Below are 15,945 nucleotides of genomic sequence, written 5' to 3'. Positions count from 1 at the left end.
TAAAAGGAAAATATAACAACTGTTTGAAGAAAAGACCTCTAATACTGAACATTTAAAAGATTATTCAAAGCCTTTATGGGATGCAGGCTTTGAACACAGGCAAAACTCCTTATATTTAAAAGCTTTTTCTTAGAGCACAGCTTTATTTCCTTTTTCACCCATTCTACACGTAAAAAGGGCAGGGCACTAGGTCTTTTGGTTGCAAGTCAAACATAGTATCTATCTTCCCCCTAACCCTTTAATCATAAGCAGCTCTCTCATTGGGTTTCTGAAAACCAACTCTCTTGATTTCTGACAATACCTGCAGCTTCAAGGTATGGTCTCCTCTACTAGCCCTGACACTTTCCAAACCCAGCAAGTACAGCCACTTTAATCACTCCAGGGGAAGAGGATTTATACCAAAATTCAAAATAAAACAAATAATTGAAAAACCTGTCCACACAAGCAAACAAACAAAAAACCACCAACCTCTGAGCAAAGGAAATGTCCAAAGAGCTACAGGGCTATTTTACTGGTGGAATAGTAACCAGAATTCTTCCAACAATCCCAGATAATCTCTGATATGCTTCAATTTGATAAAAGAAATGATGAGGTGTACACATATAAAAGTGTTGGTTTTTATAGATGGTTGGTTTTTATATATCTTGCCTTATAATAAACAATGGTTATACCAATGAAAAGAAAGAGGAATTAAAAAGAAGGTGCCATAGCTCTGGGGAAGATATGAAACAGTTCAGAGAAAACAGTAACAAGCAATGGTAAAAATTAAGACCTGTCTTTATCCATTCAGATGCAGTCAGTGACTCCCTACTTTTCCACATTGAAATCTCTAAGTGCTTCTTTTTCTACCTGCATCACTTTTTTTTAAGAGGGAGAGTGCACGCAAGGAGGGGAAGGGAGAAGCGGCAGAGGGGGCAGGCTCCATGCCCAGTGCGAAGCTCTGCAGGGCTCCATGCCCAGTGCAGAGCTCTGCGGAGCTCCATGCAGGGCTTGCACTCATGACCCTGAGATCATGACCTAAACCAAAATCAAGAGTCAGAGGCTTAACCCACTGAACCACCCAGGCGCCCCTATCTGCCTCTTAGTCTTTCTGGCTATTACAGCCTCTTGTGATAGCATGACAACAAAATCCGAAATATACCAGAAGAACTTTGGTATAGAGGTAAGACAGAAGAAAATTATGAACTTAGAAAAAAAAAAATGCTACTAACTCTCATTCCTTCCTACCTCGAACATATACGAAATCAAAGATAAAGTAAAATAAAAAGCTTAGATACTTCAATGGCTCTCTAGTAGAACCTGAGATCATTCAGAATAAATCAAGATGTGGCCCCAATATTTAAGCAGACATCATTTTGCATCTGAAAGCTTCACAATCATTAACAGTGTTCCTTACTATATCTTAAGGAGATCACTGTGCTCTTAATGATCTAAAGTGACTGCTTCTCAGCCTTTTGGCTAATAATGATCGAAAGTGAACATGGCCAAGGTCTTTAACAGAGTAGAGTATATTCTTGCAAACCTATGTATACTTCATATCTAGTTCCATGATCTAACCAGTAAAAACCCTTCAACTCATTCATAAATGGAAAAAATAACCAATTGGAGTAGGAACTTCAGTATGGGGAAGACAAAGGCACATGCCCAGAAAGCTGGTATCTCAAATACAGATTAGGAGCTCATATATAGCTCATGGAACAGGAAAAGGAAGCAAAGGAAAATAGAAGCAAAACATTTAAGAATTATTTCTATTACGATCTAGGCTACAATTAACAAACTTTTCCTATAAAGGACCATACAGTAAATAGGTTTAGCTTTGCAGGCCAGATAATCTGCCACAATTATTTAAATTTGTCACACAGCCTGAAAATAACCATAGACAATATTTTAAAAAAATATGCATGGCTTTTTTCCAATAAAATTTTACAAAAACAGCTGAGCTGGATTTGGCCTGAGGTGGTAGTTTGTTGACTTCTGGTCTAGGCCAGTAAAATCTGTAAAAACAGGCTGGCAAAAGGAAAGACATTAGACCAGATGGATAGGAATACATGTTCCTTAAGAATATTGGAACCTATGTCTTATTCTGTTTTGTATTCTGATTTGCTGCAAATTATGACATCTTTTACCATTAATGGGATACACAGATTTAGTTCTTCAATAAACCTAGGATCCAATGCCCACATTACTTTCTACTTAAACTACTAGTGGTATTTTCCTAATGTCTCAGCTGCTAAAATCTTGACTCCTCTTTCTGAAGAGAACATTTACCTCATCCATAGGTAAACTTGAAGGATACCTCTACTGTATATGGAACAACTAGATAGGAACAAGTAATATTCATTTTTTTTTAAAAGATTTTATTTATTTATTTGACAGACAGAGATCACATGTAGGCAGAGAGGCAGGCAGAGAGAGAAGAGGAAGCAGCCTCCCTGCTGAGCAGAGAGCCCGATGTGGGCTCAGAATATGTTTAACATTTCTTCTGTGAAAAATCAGGCTTTCTATTTACACATCTATCTGAATTTTAATCTACTTAGCATATCATTCTACATTCTAACAGCATTAAGTTAAACTTCCTATAGTCCAAAGAAAGAAAATCACTCCTCATGACTTCTGTTACAATTAAAGACAAAGATAATGACTTTTTGAACATACTTTCCATAGGATTTCCATATTATAATATTACGTCTCTCTCTTTTCTCTTCAGACTTGTTCATTACTGAAAAAAGTCTACATTCTCTACTGACTTTTGCAAATTTCTTTTTTTTTTTTTTTTTTAAAGATTATTTATTTATTTATTTGACAGAGAGAAATCACAAGTAGGCAGAGAGGCAGGCAGAGAGAGGAGAGGAGGAAGCAGGCTCCCTGCTGAGCAGAGAGCCCAATGTGGGACTCGATCCCAGGACCCTGAGATCATGACCTGAGCTGAAGGCAGCGGCTTAACCCACTGAGCCACCCAGGCGCCCACTTTTGCAAATTTCTAAGTGTTTTCACAACTGAAAATCTCTTATAATGACAAAGAAGTCATCTTAAGAGGTAGAAACAATATATATAGGCAAAGCCACTTCTAGAAACTTCGTATTTTATGGTTCTACTCATTCAGTTATTTAAAAGTTATATTCATTTTCCTCTGTTTACTAGGTACATGAGAAATCTAATTGTTTAAGATTTCTGGGGGCACCTGGGTGGCTCAGTGGGTTAAGCCTCTGCCTTCGGCTCGGGTCATGATCCCAGGGTCCTGGGATCGAGCCCCGCATCGGGCTCTCTGCTCGGCGGGAAGCCTGCTTCCTCCTCTCTCTCTGCCTGCCTCTCTGCCTACTTGTGATCTCTGTCAAATGAATAAATAAAATCTTTAAAAAAAAAAAAAAAGATTTCTGCAGCAAGGTCTTATGTTGCTAATGATGGGCAGATGCGAAAGAGGATGTGGCTTCCCCAGCCCAGCCAATATTAAAAGCAGCCCTAAAGCTTATATTCAGTTAGTCACCTTCAACAAAGCACTGGGAAAATAAAACAAAACAAAAATAAACAAAATATTGGCACCTCAAAGCACTTGTTAATGGTGACTCTAACGACTTGCAGTTAAGACTCTGCCTCTTCCCCTTACCATTTACTAGGCAAGTTACACAAACTTCTCTAGGCCTCAATTTATTCTCCTACATATTGAATATAACAACACCTGCCTCCTAAGAGTTTTGCTTACAACCTAGCAGTACAGAAAGTGTATAGAAGGGGCAGCTTACAGACATTATTCATCCTCACAACTTCCTTTTATGTAGCATATGATTAAGAAGAAATATCTCTTCCCTTTCACCTTCCAATTAAATGACTTGGATGAGACCTCGAGCTATTTGGATGTTTTATTATCTATTTTCAAATGACTGATCCAGACCTTGAGCCCAGTATAACACCAATGTAATGACCTAAATGTCTCAATTCTCCATAGAGAAAATAAAATCAGTACTAACCTTTCTCAGATGGGTTTTTAAAGTGCTATGAGCTGCACAAATCACACAGTATTTATCCCCCTGATAAATATTTATCACAACTGGCATTTTTGGCTTAGGTAGGTCCCATATATGATGGCATTCCATACAGACAATTCAAGCAGTGTTTAATACAGCTACTACAGTACTGTAAGCAATATGAGAACACACCATTTTCTAGTGTCAGAGCATATCTATATATTTTAATTGATTGCAGAGACATAGTTGTATGCTTTTATGACTTTTTACTGACTCATATCTAAGACTTATCTGGTCTTAGATTCTTAGTCAGTATTCTGCCCTGAGTTAAGCAATGGGCGAGGAGGGGTGGCGGTGGGAGCACAAGAAGAGTGGGTAGTGAGGCTTACTGAACAGATACCGTTATTGTCTATAGTAACCAGGACTTAACGCCTAGAGCATGGCAGTCTTACACAAAGGCTGTTGGCAGTGAACAGCAGCTGATAATCAATTATAGTTTGGTCAGTTTGAGAAAGTGCTGCATACTTGAGGGATTGAAGGACAGGGAAGGTCCTAGTCAGAAAGCTGCTTTATAAATAGGGTGAAATTTTAACTGGAGGCAACCTAGTTTTTCTTTGTTATCTATGTCCTTGAGACAGAACCCACTCAATCTTAAATTCTCAGCATCTATACTTTTCATCTAATTTTGCCATATGTCTTTCTCTATTTCAAGCTTCCTAATTACAGTGGTTCTTAGGTAATCTTATGTCTAAAGGAAATAAAATTCCCTTCTAGTTCAGTGAAAAGGGCTTCCTTAGGGGCAGAGTGGGTTTACTGAAATGTAAGCTGAAGGGACCCTCATTTGAACAGGTCTCTTCAAAGGCCCTGGGAGGAGGAGGGGTTATGTAATGCGTTCACCTGGCCATAAATTTTTGTAAAAATTATAAACTTTGACCACAATGAGTTAAGATGGTTGTCTTGTCCCACTTGGAATTCCCTTCCATCTCATTTTCCTGGTGTTGGTGTCAGTATTAAGTGGCAATGAGGTAACTTTCAGCATTTCTGGGATCCTGTTTGGGAAAATTAAGCTGGGGATTCATTTAGTCTAGATCTACAGGGATATATTTATGTGGTTCAGGATTACTTTGGTGCAGTTATTTTTGTAACATAGTAGATACAGGGCAAGGGTATATACTACAATTCGATAGGTCCTATTGCACCCAGCATAGGAAGTGTCAGGGAATCAGAGAATTGGGAGTCAGTTCTCAATAATGCCTAGTCAATACAGAAGTTCTCTTCTGTCATTAATATCCTCAAAAATGTAGTGTATGCAATTCAAAATATAGCTAAACAATTATATGTATTATTCTTTTTTTCCTTTTATGGTATCACATGAAATAGAATTTATATGAACTCCTTTGTTTGTATGGCACAAGCTTATAATAGTACCACAGATATGAAATATGCAAAGTTGCAAACTTTAAGTTACAAATAACAACAAATAAAAAACAACTTTTTTTAGGTCCCTGGGTGGCTCAGTCGGTTAAGCATCTCTGGCTCAGGTCATGATCCTGGGGTCCTGGGATGAAGTCTCACATCAGGCTCTCTGCTTAGTGGGGAGCTTGCTTCTCCCTCTCCTCCCCAGTGGTGCTCTCTTCCGCTATCTGTCTCTCTCTCTCAAATAAATAAATAAATAAAATATATTTTTGGGGGCACCTGGGTGGCTCAGTGGGTTGAGCCGCTGCCTTCGGCTCAGGTCATGATCTCGGGGTCCTAGGATCGAGTCCCGCATCGGGTTCTCTGCTCCACGGGGAGCCTGCTTCCTCCTCTCTCTCTCTCTCTGCCTGCCTCTCTGCCTACTTGTGATCTCTCTGTGTCAATGAATAAATAAAATCTTTTAAAAAAAAATAAATAAAAATAAAATATATTTTTTAAAAAAACCTCCAAAATAAAAAACAACTTTTTGCATCGACCATGTTAGAGAAAGATAGATTCAATCTTTCCATTCCCTTTACGGAAAATATTACAAAATCATTGTAAATTCACTTTATAGAAAATCTTATAAATCATAAAGAGTATGAAGCTAAGACACATGGGGAAACAGTATTATAAACAGTGCCAGGCAATTAATAAGACTTCCAATATTTCTGGAGTATTGTTGTCATAGTATACGTTAACCTTACAAAATACGTAATTTGTTGGTATTTCTTTTCTTCGTTATAATTAAGTGATCCTCACTAGTCATATGTTCCATATTTGCAAATTTGCCTACTAGCTAAAATTTGCTTGCAATCTCAAAATCAATACTTGAGGTGTTCTCAGGGTCACTTGTGGGCACATGCAATGCAGTGAAAATATGAGCTGCCCAAAGCACACAGTTCTCAGCTGAGGTCAAACAAGGTAGCATTTTGTCTTCTTGTTTTAGCTGTCATACTATGAAAAAGCATCCTTTTTGCAGTCTATACAATGCCATGTTTTTTGCATTTTTGTGCATTTGTGCACAACTTGGCTGTTTAAAATCTCCCCTAAGCATAGTGCTGAAGTGCTGTCTGCATTCTTAAGCACAGGAAAGCTGTGATATCCCTCACTGAAAAAATATGTGTGTTACATAAGCTTCATTCAAGTCTGACTTGTAGTGCTTTAAGTCATGAGTTAAATGTTAATGAATCAACAACATGTATTATACAAAATATTTTTAAACAGAAACATACATAACACAAGATCATATATTAATTGGTTGACAAAAAGTTCTGACCAGAGAGATTCACAGGCACCCAGGAGCAGAGGTTCACTAATTTAGTGTTTTTGGTGACTTTATAGAACATAATTGATGCAAATAATGAGAATCTCAACTGTCATTATTTACTTTCATATTTAAGTGTATTTGTATTCCTTTTTATAAAAAGTGTCAAAAACTGTAGAGGTTTCAAGTCCAGCCCCCAAATCTGAATCCAGTTCTGGTCAGTAGCCTCCCTCTTCCTTTCATGGGAACGTTGCTACTCCCCAGTTCTTGCCTTGCTGGAATTGAGACCAAGACTATGGAAAATGAACCTCTGGCCTGGGAGTTGGTAGTTGGGGTCAAAATCCCCAATTATAACACTATACCTATGTGGAAACCATACCTGTTTTAAGATTTGGAAAATTGTTTCTATAACAACACTGTGTATGTTATAACCTAGAGCAGAGTCAAACTATAGTGAAATTTGCCATTTCTTAGGGAAAACAGAGGCATATATTTCCAGAAGTAGAAAACCACTGAGGAAATGGAATAATGTTCAAAAAAAGTAGGTGCTAGACTGATATACCTAAATCAAACAAAATCTAATTTAAGTCCAACTTATATTAAAAAAAGTAAGGAGGATAAAATCTTTATTAGGTGTTTCTATCCTCAAAGATCAAATGGTTTGGGGCAGCAGCATCTAGAATGTCATCAGTTGCTTAGTTTTTTCTAGGTAATAGATGGTAAGAACCTCACATGCATTCTCTTACATACCTCAACTAAGGAGTGATGTTTTAAAAAATCTTTCTCAAATTAATATGACACCTATGTTAACTAACTAGAGCTTTTTTATACTACACCATAAGCCCTTCAACTCGAAAGAGAAAATAATTTTAACTAAGACAACCATGGAACTTTGTCCCATTGATGTCTAGTTGACGTATGTATATTTTTACTTTCTAGTAGCTTTCATGAAATTGCTTCTCCCAAGTAAAACCAAGGTATAGAATAAATGAACGAAAATCTAAAACTGAGACTAAATTTGACTAGGCTACATGACTAAGTCAAGCATGATTTTCAGGAGACATAATAATATTTGCTCAACTCAAAGGTTTGAAGAGTTGCAAAAAGGTTTAGACTTAAAATGAAATTTACTGTACATTAAGACAAGGGTTTAATCCAGGTTGTTTTCTTTGACCAGGTCTTGCATTATACCTTAAATAAATCAGAGTTTAGAAAACTGCTTATTGGTGATAATGAGAACTGATAATAAATTTCATCAGAATGAGTAAAAATCTAGCAAAGCTGAAAATGTTTTCAACTGTCCAAAGCAATCACTGAAATTATAAAATCATCTGATTTATTTATTGGGAATACAATAAGATATTTAAGTGACTAAAATCTCCTGAATAGATTTAAACTATTAAAAACATTTTCTTTATTTTATCTTTCCCCTCCTAGTTAGCTACACATTATTATCATTCTTTATACAACTGCTGCCTGAGAGGCCAAAGTAGGAATGTCTTCTAAAATCTCCATTAAGTTATATGAACTGCTTATTTTTATGTAGACTATAGGTATCAAAGGTCAAAGAATTTTTTCCTTTATCTCCCTTTACAGATTTATTTTCTAGTATACTACTCTAAGCCTGCTGAAGTCTTTCAGAATTTAAGTTACTTAAATAGCCTTTTTACAATATTTCACTTAAAGTAATGGTTTGGGAACAGCAATACATTTGCATACCAAGAAAAGTTGTAACAGGAAAGAAATGTAATCACTTTTATAAAAATGAGTATAAATAGCTCACCTCATGATTACACTCTCTAATCCATTTAGTTAGACCAGTAACAAATCATTCTTTTTAAAGTAGCTTGTGATTTTCTAAGCTGAGAATAGAAGTTCCAGTTGGAGAAAGCATTCCTTACAAAAATATGTGTTTAATTTTGTTGGAATGGGAGTAAAGACTCTTAGTCACCTCCATCCAAAGAAGGTAAAGAGTAAATGACTAGCATTATTTATCTCTAACAAATAATATGTTAAAAATATAATTCCTGACTTCAAAGAACTTTTGGACTAAATGGCAAAAAACATGAATACATTAAATAATTAAAGAAAACTATTTTTCTGAAATATGTTTTTCCTACTGAGATTTTCCTCATCCCTTGAATTTTCAAAACCACTTCTTTTTCAGTGGAAAAAAAAAAAGAAAAGGAGGGAAGTAAGCATCTGTTAAACAGCAATATTTGAAACTGAAAGTAAGGTCCAACTGAAATACTGTTGTGCTATAGTTTAAAAGACTGAAAAAGTCAACATGGTTTTAAATTATTAGCATGATTTACAAGTGAAATTCTTAACACAGAACCACAAAACTAGCACACAGAGGATCAAATCTGCAGTATAAGTAAAAGCACTTGGCCAAGAGGAAAAAATTAAACTAAAGCAGGTGGCAGGTACTTGTTATAGTATGTGGAGCTGAACTATGACCAAATCATAGTTTAAATATAACATTTGTTGAGTAAAAATCTAATGAATATGTGGAAATGGAAGAAACTCAGGAACTGTAGTTATTTCCATTTTAAATGAGGTTGATAGTTCTGCACCACCAGCTGTTTATAGTTCACCTAATGAGGTTCTAGTTGATAGGAGATAATTACCTCTTCCCCACAGGAGGCAAGGGTTTCTCATTCTGCAGACACCTCTGATGAATGGTCATGGGAGTATGAGACCAAGATAGCATGCCAAAATCAGTTTGGTTTTTAATGATCTCTTTAAACACTTGATTTTCTATTTTTTCCTATTTAAGTGTAGGAAAATGTGCACCTTGAAATATAGAGAAGTAGGTCACTGGCTATTATTTTGCTTTTGTTACAAGACACTTAAACCTTAGAAGGAAAGCAGAGTGACTATACAGAAAGTATACCAGCAATAGTATTAGAAAAGGATGGGCATGGTTTTCAACTTGCAGCATTTTGAAGTTACTTGCACTAATTCATTGCTTATCCCAAGGCTATTCTTTCTTTAAGTTCCCTGTCAGATAACAATGCACCTATAATCCTGTCACTTCAGCTCTTGCACACACTTGGAAAGGCCTATCAGTTCTACTTCCCAGTCTCAACTTTGTCTCTTCACTTCTGATGCAAACTGCCACATACCTCCGTATTTCTCACCTGCGGGGTGGTCCTCACCTCCTAAATGGTCTCTTTGTTTCTATTCTCTTCCAATACTAATCCAGTGCAGCCAAAATAATATTCACAGATTAACAGCAGCATCCTCATCATGCTGCTCTTAGGTGTAAAAATCTTTCAAAAGCAGGTTGTGACTCCAAAATGGAAAAAAGCTTAGGGCATATTAAGCAAAAAAAACAAAATTTAAAAAGTAAATTAATTGTAACAAATATGTAAGATTGGGTATGCATATTAAAAAGAGCTAGAAGAAAACCCAAAAAGTGAAGAGAATAGATTTAAAAGGGCCTGGGACTTGTGGCTGTTTTTTGTTATAATGATGCTTATGAAACAAAATCTTTTAGCAATCACTTGCTGCTTATGCACCAAAAACCTTAACCTGCACCCAAGGACCTCTGCAACCTGGCTCCCAAAACTACCTTTTCTAGCTTATTTTATACTACCTGTTTACGCAAACCAAAACTCCAGACAAGTTAAAATATCCCATTATTCAATGGGTTTCTGTCCTGTTCTTTCCCAACTATGGACCATTATTCATACTGATGAGGGAGCAGAAGGCTGGCTGAGGACAAAGCAAAAGCTGGCACCTTGCACCCCCTCTCCACCCGCTCCCCCTCAGTAATATGTGTAGCATTCCTCAGGCACCCCTGACTGCCATAAAGGAGAAACCAATAGTTAACTTGCAGAGATCACAATCCTGCAAGACAGGAGTGTCCCTTGGCTTACAAATATCCTAAATCTCACTAACAAAGACGATTGATATCAGGACTGTGACATCCCACCAAAAAGTCTCCCAACTATCTTGATGTTAATGGCTGGTCTAAAGACAACATTGATCAAGCTGCAAGGGCTCTGGTAACCAGGCAGGTGCCTTGTAGGCCCTCTTTAGCATATGAAAACTCCATTGAAACCTCCCTTCCCCTCACCTTCCCCCAAAGGCAAGGTACATAACCTGCCATCTCTCACAACCCTGGGCAGCAGCTCTTCCTCCCCATGGGTCCTGTCCCCGTGCTTTAATAAACCACCATTTTGCACCAAAGATGTCTCAAGAATTCTTTCTTGGTCATTGGCTCCGGACCTAAGCCCACCGAACCTCACCTAGGTTCTAGAACTTCATCAATACCACATGCTCCAGTTAGTACACTCCTTTCAATTTCTATGTGTCTAAATCCTACCCAACTGTCCTTTTCAGCTCAATTCAAATACCTTTTCCACAAAGCTATCTCTGACATCTTCCTCCAATGAGCATTTCATCTGTATGTCTCACATAAAATGTACCACTACCTACTTTGCATTGTGGGGTGTGTGTGTGTGTGTGTGTGTGTGTGTGTGTGTAAGACGTAGCTCCTTTAAGGCAGGGGCTTTGTTTTAGCCATCTTTGTATTGCACTGAAGACATAACATAGGATCTTTCTGAATAAATACGTAAAATGAGTAAATACTTCAGGAAAATAAAAATGGCCAGAAAGACGAAAACCAACAGCAACTCTTAGTCTTATTATGATTTTATTTCTTTACCTAATTTTCTCACCTGAAGATATGTTATTCTCCGCTGGACCAGCTCTGTCAGATCTTTGGCCTCTTTTTCCCGCCAATCACCCGCTCCATCTGTTTGACTGAGGTAGTATAGATCTGTCATTATAGACCTATAAAACAAACATTTGGAAATCAAACTTATTTGTACTTCATTATAGGATTACACAAAATTATAAGACGAGAATCAAATTCTTCATGAAGATTGATGTTCACACTGATACTGGTTCTCATCCTTTATTTTCCTTCTTTTTTTTTTTTTGGTTCTTTTAATTTTTTAAATAATTTCTGTCCATGTTCTCAGTTTGATGAAACATTTTCATCATAGCTTCCTTTACATCTTAAAGTATGTTTGGCTTTTGTTCTTAAAACATATTTATAAAGGCAAATTTGACGTCATTGTTACATTTTATATCTATCTCGCAGATTTTTCTCTTTTCTTTTTCTTTGCTTTTCTTTTCTTTTTTTTTGAAATTCAACAATTAGTCTGTAACATTCAAGACTCATTCCTACAGTAAATTTTCACTGTTGACAGAAACATATTGTTTTCCCCCAGGCCAGTCAGCTGTACTTATTTTCCAACAAAGAGCACTATAGACTTCAGGGGAAGTAGAAACTCATAGCAAAGAAACAGGTAAAGTACCATAAGGGAGAGAAATAAGTTGGTGCCAGTACTTGGATACTACATTTTTGTTCTGTCATTTCTTTGCCCCTCCTAAATTATCTCTTCATACATAAACACTATGTTGGAATAAAAGATGAGAGGAAAATTCTGACGTAACTGTTAAACAATGGTCCAAAGCAAAGTTCAGCAAACATTTTTCCGTAAAGGGCCAGAGAGTAAATGTTTCAGGATCTGTGGGCCTCTTTTGCTGTTGTCGCAGGAAAGCTGCCATAGACAATAAGTAAATGAATGCATGTACCTATTTTCTAATAAAACTTTATTCACAAATATGGACTATGCCACAAAGTTGGATCTTTGGGAGATGCTTAGGTCATGAGGGTAGAACGCTTATGAATGGGATTAGTGCTCTTATAAAAGACCCCACAGAACTCCCTAGCCCCTTCTACCATGTGAGGACACAGTGAGAGGCGCTGTCCATGATAAAGAAAGCGGGTTCTCACCAGACACCAAATCTGGACTTGATCTTGGACTTCCCTGGCTCCATAACTGTGAGAAATGTTTCTGTTGTTTACAAGCTATGCCATCTTAGGTATTTTGTCATAGCAGCCTGAACAGACTAGACATTACTATTTACACTACAATGCCTCAGAGCTGTTTTACCTTGTGTATGAAGAGTATCTACATCCCAGTTTAAAATAAGTCTCAATCAGGTCACATCTCAAAGAACTTAAGGTCTTCCTTCATTCCTTTTTGCGTATATGTGTGTGTGTGTGTGCATGAAATAAAAAACAAAGAACAGCTTTGAAGGTTTATAAAACTTTTCAAGAATGAAAATATCAACTCCTTGACCATTCAAAGACTAGTGGCATCTACCCTATAAAGTGAGTGAAAACACAAGCTATTGTGCTATAATAGCTATGATCAGCAATTCTGATCAAATAAATCTATAAGCTATTAACCTACTAATCTTCCCTATAACCAGATATTTCACCCCTTATCTGCGTCGAAGTCCTTTCCTTTGCTACACAATCCCCTATACACAGCATCAGTCAATCAGCACAATTAGCTATAAGTATCATTTATCATTGGGAAACACTTCATGTCAGTCTTACCAAAGCTGCTTTATATATATTACTGATAATGAGATGATGCAGACCAGGCCCAAGCAATGAGATTGCTGCTTCACCAGATGATTTCTTAATAATTTCAGTGAACTGAATTGAGGAAGAGTCCCTCAGCCCTGTAAACCCTCCTTCTCCTTCAGTTTGAAGATTAATAATTGCTATAATCTACAATCAGAAAGAAGTAGCTCCAGGAACTATTTCATAAACACTGGTGTCTGGCAATATATAAGAAATGCAAAAAGAACCAAAGCAACAGTGATTAAGTTAAGTATGTCTCTGGGCAACTTAAGATGATGCTAAGGCAGAATTTTCCATGCTATCCCCAGAGGTTGAGGGAAAGATATGTATAGTAAGAAGGCCAAGCACTGAACCTACACTACTACACATATAATAAAATCACTATGACAAAAATAATCACTCTTAACTTAATCTCCTTCTCACTATTTCAAAGAGGCCACAATCAACTCATGCTCAATGATGTCAAAAGCAGCAGGTAAATTTGACTGTATTACTATGAAGTGTGGTAATATGCAATTGCTAGAATGAAATCATCACTTGAAAATCTAATAGTATCTAATAGTATCTTATAAATTAAAGAGACACTCAACATATGACTCACAAAGCCTGCTCTAGATATTTAATCCAAAAGCAATGAAAACATGTTTCTGCAAAAACATGCATGTTAATGTTTATAGTGGCTTTACACATAATCACCAGAAACAAGTAAACAACCCATATGTCCTTCAAATAGTGAACGGATAAACTATCAGTGGTATATCTATACAGTGGGATATTACTCAGCAATAAAAAGAATGAACTATGAATATACAAAACAACATGGGTGACTCTCAGACACATAAGCCGAGTGAAAGAAACCACACTCAAAAGCTACATAACATAATGATTGCATTTACACAAAGTTCTAGAAATGGCAAAATTATAGGTACAGGAAACAGCCCTAATGACTGACAAGGACTGGGGTTGGGAAGGTGACATTTTTGTTTTTAGTGAAATATTACTATTATTTAACTGATACTAAAAGGTAGTATCAGGAATCATAACATATTTAAAATAAAATTCAATTTACCAAAAATTTAACATTCATTTAATTCAACTTTGGGCCCAATACTTCTTACATTTATACATATTTTTCCATTTCTACATAGTCACAAAATATATGCACAAAATAATTCTTTAAATAATAATTTTAATGAAAAGATCTGAAGATTAAATTTTCAAGTACTTTAATCATTCAAACTTTAAAATTAAACACTAAGAATTCAAAATTCTCCTTTAAATACCACATAGTCTAGCCAACTCAAATCCTCTTCAGATCTACATTTTCCTCAATAAGCAAAGCACAGAAGCATATACAGCTCCAATTAGCAGAATCATGATGCCCAGAATTGTAGAGAAGAAATAAGGAAGGAATTAGTCAGCACTTGGTCTAATGGTCTAAGTATGGCTAAAACTTTCAAAGGGACTGCTGAATACCTCTTGAAATTTATGCTTACTTCTGTAGATTAATGCTAAAATGATTCCAATAAACCGATGCATTTTATTTGTAATTTCACTTAAAACAGCAAAACAGTATTTCAAAATTCATACAGTATTGCTAATGATGTTAATATATATGAATCTTTTGGTTGTGGAGTCATTCTTTTCTTCTTCACAGTGGTAGGTTGTGTTAATACAACAATTTTTCTTTTACTGTTCACTAATGAGACAGTAATTGCCATCAGAATCCTACTGGGAATATAGACTTGTATATATAATAGGCCTAAGGACAGATTTCATTTTATTTATAATGATTCTCAGATACATTGTGTTCTGCATGAATACACCAGTACCAAAATGTTTTCTTTTCTATGGAAGAGAAACTGCATATTTTGAGGAATGTGTAAACAGGAGAAGTAAATTTAACAGGAAATTTCAGATTCTTCTTTCTAGCAACTAAGTAGAAAAATAATTAAAAGATTGTAAACTTTTATCAAAAACCTGTTAACCTTTAATTAGAAATCCTAAAAAGGTGCTATTTTAAAGTTTTTAATGTTTGAATTAGAAACCTAACTGCCAGCCTCAGTATGAGTTCTAATGTACTGTAATGTAAAAACTACATACTCCAATTATTTATTGTGTATCAAGGAAATTCATAGGAAGATATTTTAATGTATTATTGGCTGACACTCTACCTTCAGAGTTTACTTAGGGTTTACATAAAGATTTCTAGAAATACATTTTAAATCTTTTCCAGTGATATGTTTTAGTCGATGAAGTACATTTGGGAATTACTGTCCTTGAAACCTCAGGTACTCTTCTCCTAACTATGGTAGAGAAATTAACAAAAGTCCCAGTTTATATTCTTAGATTATAATCTTTATCAAAGCCCAAATTAAATGTAAAAAAAGAACAGCACCTTTCGTGATGTCCCAAATCTGACAGAAATTCATCTGCATGTCTTTGGAGTACACTTCCTTCTAAATTCTTTAATTTCTTCAATTCACTCTGTAGAAAAAACCAGAGCTCTTTAGCTCCATTTTCAATCCTCCTCCTTAGGATTTCATGATCTTTCCCCAGACCTGCAGTCAAAGAATAAATAGTATCAATATTCCCAACATTTTGATAAAGAAAATTTTTAATTGTGGTAATATCAATATATTAAAGAGGAAAAATGCCGTATCATCACCTACCATTTCTAGTTTGCTTCTTATAATTTTCAATCTGTTCTTTGGCCTTCAAAAGTTGTTCTTCTAAAGCACGAACCCTTCCTGAAGCTGGCCCCTGATCAACGGGACCTTCTGGTATCCTGTAGTTAGAAAAAG

The 15,945-nt window shown here is 36.1% G+C and overlaps 1 protein-coding gene across 4 annotated transcripts in view; it reads right to left on the bottom strand.

Annotated features, from left to right (window-relative positions):
• The window catches only part of FUT8 (fucosyltransferase 8), a 295,282-nt gene that overhangs the window by 71,315 nt on the left and 208,022 nt on the right, over positions 1 to 15,945 (bottom strand). For all 4 annotated transcript variants that reach the window (XM_059182354.1, XM_059182355.1, XM_059182357.1 and 1 more), the window contains 3 exons: positions 15,814 to 15,929; positions 15,540 to 15,702; positions 11,373 to 11,487 (listed from right to left, as the gene is read on the bottom strand). In XM_059182354.1, coding sequence (XP_059038337.1) covers positions 11,373 to 11,487; positions 15,540 to 15,702; positions 15,814 to 15,929 — 394 coding nt within the window. The remainder of the gene's footprint in view (positions 1 to 11,372; positions 11,488 to 15,539; positions 15,703 to 15,813; positions 15,930 to 15,945) is intronic.

This window comes from Mustela lutreola, chromosome 7, assembly GCF_030435805.1.
Source record: "Mustela lutreola isolate mMusLut2 chromosome 7, mMusLut2.pri, whole genome shotgun sequence".
Taxonomy (NCBI): domain Eukaryota; kingdom Metazoa; phylum Chordata; class Mammalia; order Carnivora; family Mustelidae; genus Mustela; species Mustela lutreola.
Note: the sequence above shows the minus strand (reverse complement) of the source record. Positions and strands in the feature narration are given on the sequence as shown.